General features: G+C 46.1%; 1 protein-coding gene across 1 annotated transcript in view; it reads right to left on the bottom strand.

Moving 5' to 3' along the window:
- Nucleotides 1-5488, bottom strand: part of stard13b (StAR related lipid transfer domain containing 13b) — a gene marked incomplete at its 5' end in the record, with an annotated part of 37586 nt that extends 32098 nt beyond the window's left edge. The window contains one exon of the mRNA XM_080459656.1: nucleotides 5365-5488. Within this exon, the coding sequence (XP_080315782.1) occupies nucleotides 5365-5488 (124 nt within the window). The remainder of the gene's footprint in view (nucleotides 1-5364) is intronic.
- Between the last annotated feature and the right edge of the window lie 240 nt (nucleotides 5489-5728).

Below are 5728 nucleotides of genomic sequence, written 5' to 3'. Positions count from 1 at the left end.
TTTCAAAACATTTAAACACCAACCTTCTCTGAAACTAAAACGCAAAAAACCAGTAGTGGCTCGTCAATAAAGGGCGCGGACAGACAGCGGAGGACCGCAGCGTCAAACTTGAACGAAGGAGAAACTGAGGGAGAAGATGGAAACTTCACACTGGAAACCCCCCAAACTAGTTGTACTGCACCTCAGTGCAGCATGTATTTATTAAAAAAACAATCTAAAGTTTTTCTTCTTTATGCATCCTTATATTACAACCACTACTGAATGACAGAGGAGGAGATACATCTTGAATTAATTACACGGTGAATGTGCAGACCTACAATTTAGTAGTATATCCAAATATATACAGTAGCACTATTATTATTATTATTATGCCACAGCTGTAATGTAGGTACTTAATGCATATCCACTCATCATTTCCTTCCACTCTCGTACACAGCTTGAGAGGTGTGGTTATAAAATGTTCTGTACCGAGGAGTTCTGAACCAGTGAAGAAGGTTATCGGTGCGGGCGCTCCGTTCTGATGTGGTTTGATTAAAAGGGCAAACATGTAAAGTGAGGTGGTAATTTCTGGCTTAGGGAGCGACTGTATTTCACTACATAATCAGTCAGGAACTGACACTTATACGCTTACATTTTAAGGGGAGTCGAGCAAGGAAATAAGAACATCTCAGTGACAACAACACCACTTCACCATGGAATACCAAGTCGGCGTTATGCTTGTTATCGTCCACACAATTCAGTAGTAAGAGTTTTAACATTCGCGCAAAACCCATTTTCCTGTAAACCTACAAATCAGACGCTGGATTATCAAACTTGAGCTGATGAATTAATACATCTGAAATGAATCCTCTATTTTCATTTATCTTTAATTCAACGTCAGATGCTGATAGTTTGATAGAATTATGCCTGAGTAATTAAACAAACGTAACATGTACATATAAATATACAACTACAGCCGAGGAGAACTCATATCATTCAGTATTTGGAACCTGCGCGGCAGTCATTCTACAGTGCATTCGGAGAGTACTCACAGTGCTTTAAACCACGAGTACATAAGTACTCAGAGTCTTGGTCATGAAGCTCTAAATTGAGCTCAACTGCTTTCAGTTTCCACAGCCTCACTGGAGCCCACCTGCAGCAAACTGGACCTGACTTTATTTAAGGTTCCACAGTGGACAGGGCAATCCGAGACAAACCAAGCATGAAGTCAAAGGAACAATCTGAAAACCGCTGAGTCAGCATTGCCTCCAGGTTCAAATCTGGGGAAGGTACAGGAAGATGTCTGCTGCTTTGCAGGTTCCAATGAACAGCGTGCCCTCTCTTCGCCTGAACTGAGTGATGGAGGTAGAAGGTTGCCAAGAACCCGTTCCTCTGTGGAGAGAGGAGAACCTTCCAGAAGTACAACTATCCCTGCAGCAATCCACCGATCGGGCCTGTATGGCAGAGTGGCCAGACGGAAGCCACTCGTTAGTCAAACCACATGGCAGCACGTCTGGAGGTGATGGAAATGTACCTGAAGGACTCAGAGCAGGAGAAACTAAATCCCCTGTTCTGACGGGACAAAGATTGTATTGTGAGTGCCAGGCGTCATGTAGGAGGAAACCCGGCTGCACTCACCACCAGGCCAACCCCATCTCTACCCGTGGAGCATGGTGGCGGCAGCATCATGCTTCACCGGGCCAACCCCATCTCTACCGTGGAGCATGGTGGCGGCAGCATCATGCTTCACCGGGCCGACCCCATCTCTACCGTGGAGCATGGTGGCGGCAGCATCATGCTTCACCGGGCCGACCCCATCTCTACCGTGGAGCATGGTGGCGGCAGCATCATGCTTCACCGGGCCGACCCCATCTCTACCGTGGAGCATGGTGGCGGCAGCATCATGCTTCACCGGGCCGACCCCATCTCTACCGTGGAGCATGGTGGCGGCAGCATCATGCTTCACCGGGCCAACCCCATCTCTACCGTGGAGCATGGTGGCGGCAGCATCATGCTTCACCAAGACAACCCCATCTCTACCGTGGAGCATGGTGGCGGCAGCATCATGCTTCACCGGGCCAACCCCATCTCTACCGTGGAGCATGGTGGCGGCAGCATCATGCTTCACCGGGCCAACCCCATCTCTACCGTGGAGCATGGTGGCGGCAGCATCATGCTTCACCGGGCCGACCCCATCTCTACCGTGGAGCATGGTGGCGGCAGCATCATGCTTCACCGGGCCGACCCCATCTCTACCGTGGAGCATGGTGGCGGCAGCATCATGCTTCACCGGGCCGACCCCATCTCTACCGTGGAGCATGGTGGCGGCAGCATCATGCTTCACCGGGCCGACCCCATCTCTACCGTGGAGCATGGTGGCGGCAGCATCATGCTTCACCGGGCCGACCCCATCTCTACCGTGGAGCATGGTGGCGGCAGCATCATGCTTCACTAAGACAACTCCATCTCTACCGTGGAGCATGGTGGTGGCAGCATCATGCTTCACCGGGCCGACCCCATCTCTACCGTGGAGCATGGTGGCGGCAGCATCATGCTTCACCGGGCCAACCCCAGCTCTACCGTGGAGCATGGTGGCGGCAGCATCATGCTTCACTAAGACAACCCCATCTCTACCGTGGAGCATGGTAGCGGCAGCATCATGCTTCACCGGGCCAACCCTATGTTGTGGGGATGTTCTTCAGCGGCAGGAACTGAGAATCTAGAAGGTGCATCAACAAATATTGAGCAATGGCGGGGAATACTTTTTTTGTGTTTTATTTCTGATTTGCAAATGTTTAAATATATATATATATATATATATATTTTATTTAATTTTTTTTGTCACATGTACATCGAGTATAATTTTGATGCAAATATGAATCTTATCATTTTTGGAACAAGGCTGTAACATAAAATGTGAAAACACTGAAGTGCTGTGAATACATTGATGCATCAATAAATAGATATAGATCTACAAATCTAGAATCTTGAAAATGCAACTTTTCAAAGACACACAGACTTGCACCTATCCACTGCAGTTGTAGTAAAGTTCTTCTTCACGTGTGCAAATAGAAAACAACGTTGATTTTCCTAGAATATCGTTTGTCAAACAAAGTGTACCTTCATGGTCTCATCAACAGTTCCAGGTCCATTGGATCGTTGTTATAAGAGTCGGAGGCCTGGGGGCTTTTTCTGTGCTGAGTTTGCATGTTCTTCTTGTGCATGTATGGATTTTCTCTCATAGTCCACAAACATGCGTTTGAGCCTAATAGACAGCTCTGAATTATCTGTAAGTATGAATGTGTGTGTCGTCATCCATCTCTTTGTGACTGACGGGCAACGGAATCAGGACGTCTCCTTCATTTTAGCTGGGAACATTAACGGCTAAAAGCAAACACAGTCAGTCTCAATTCACCCTGGATCTGCCTGGGCTATATCTGTGTTCTCACATTTTGGTGTGTGTGTGTGTGTGTGTGTGTGTGTGTGTGTGTGTGTGTGTGTGTGTGTGTGTGTGTGTGTGTGTGTGTGTGTGTGTGTGTGTGTGTGTGTGTGTGTGTGTGTGTGTGTGTGTAAGCTGTTCAAGGCCTCTGGGCTGACACATCACGCTGAATATAGAACAGAATGCAAGATTAATAAGTCAAACATTCAGATATCTAAGCGCTCAGCTGTTGCCTCAGTGATGGTCCTCAGCAGGCTCCACAGCTGAACCCGTCCCGGATCAAACTCCAGGAACAGAGTACACAACTCAACTACACAACTCAACTACACAACTCTGTGAGAACGCTGCACAGCAGCTCTGAATCCCATGAAACCAGAGAACACACACCAGAGGACTCCGATATATCACATGAAACATCTGGCCTCTATTTGTATGACTTCAACACTTAAACTCCGCCTGATGAAGACGGAGCCGTTCGGTAATTCATGTGGTCGATCTACTGCCCCTGGTGGTACTTTTAGGAAACTGCACACACAACTGATTACTGTTGGCATGGAATACTTCTGAAGACTTTCTAAAGAACCATCACACCAGAAGATTCATTCTAATCTTTACAGTAAAGATTGTTTTCATTATTCAAAACCTTTTTAAAATAAGATCATTAAAGAAAACAAGTTATTGTCATCATAGCCAGTCTTTTAAAATAACAAAACTGTATCGAGTCCAAAAGTCATTCATGTTCAGGGGCCACATACAGCTCAATGTGAGGTTAGGTATTCTCCAGACTATTAGTTACACTTGAATATTAATCACATCTATCAAATATTGCATCATGAATAGGAAAATCATGAAGGTGGCACTTGTATATAAGAAATCTTTATATATTCAATATATATCACTGCATTACAACACCAGAAGCCCTCTTACTGCTGCTTCTTTCTTTGAATATATAAATTACTGGACACTGCAGTGAATCACAACTACGTTTAAAACACACAAAGTGTCATTAGAAAGTTAAGAAGTACAACACCTACGTAGAGGTTATTAACTGTTTCCACATTATCTGTCATTAAATTGTTGCACCAAACTGAGGCTCACTGGACAACAGAGCTGGAGAGAAAAAGAGACAGCCTGACTGAATAATGCCTGGCAGCACATGTCTCGTCCTCGTGAGAGACAGCTGCATTTTAGGAGGTTCAAGCAAATATGTATGGACCATTTCATTGGATTCACACCGCAACCAACCCATTCCAGCCCACGGTGACTTGCAGGCAGGTATTCATGATTGTAAACAGGACACTGTGACATACTCCAAGTATATGTACTGAGAAAGCATGAGAAGCATGCAAAGCCATATACCAAGCCAATAAAAAAAAAATAAAGCAATGTGAAAATAATCCTAAACAGTTTGGAGATAACTAAAACATGCCTATTTACTTGATTTATGGTCATTTCTCTTGATCCTGGACCAGGATTGTGCATTTTACACTACAAACCAAGAAAAGAAAAAAGATAAATAACTTAATCTCAAACGTCATTCATGAAGTTTGTGCAGAAAACTGCTCATCAGCGCCCCTCTGTGGCAGCAATGAGAAGACGGTGTTAAAACGATCAATAAAATATACCGACAAGGTTTTACTGCAACTGTTGAGACTGTATATCTAACTTATTAAAACAGTCACTTCTAAATACAGTCACGTTAAAAAGTGCACATGGATGAATGCATCGTGTAATTTATAGGGATAGGTGTGTATATTTCAATAAAGAGAATGGAAATGGGAAAAGTGAAAGAAACTACAGGGGGACATTGGAAAGTTCCTCAAAGTGATGACCGGACTGATGTGGATCGATGACAGCCGCAGACTGAACCGAGCACCGGCGCTGGAGGAGCGGCTCCCCGCTCCGGGTGCAGCCGGAGGAAGGCGCCCCTGCGGCGGGGTACTGACCTGCCAGCCTCCGCTCCCGGACATTCCTCCACAGTAAACCCCAGGCTTTGGACGTGGAGCTCCGCAGATGCTCGCTGAAAGAGCGCCGGAGCTTCCGTTTGGTCGTGTTTCTTTTAGAAGTCATCTCCAATCCTCCGCCGGGACATAATCAGAGAAAAACGCTCCCGCTCCCTGGTTCAAGTCTCTAAAAAAAACCAAAAAAGACGCGTCTCTGTTTCCCGGTCAGGAGGAGGAAAACCTCCGAGCGCACATGGGCGAGAACATCCCGGCCGGAGCGAGCATCCCCCCCGGCAGCCCCGGACACCAAACTACCACACTGCTAAATGTAGGAAAGTGACAGTAACGCAGACAGAACAGCTTTAAC

The sequence above is a fragment of the Lipophrys pholis genome (genome assembly GCF_963383615.2).
Source record: "Lipophrys pholis genome assembly, chromosome: 3".
In the NCBI taxonomy this organism is placed as follows: domain Eukaryota; kingdom Metazoa; phylum Chordata; class Actinopteri; order Blenniiformes; family Blenniidae; genus Lipophrys; species Lipophrys pholis.
This window is presented reverse-complemented; position numbering and strand designations above follow the sequence as displayed.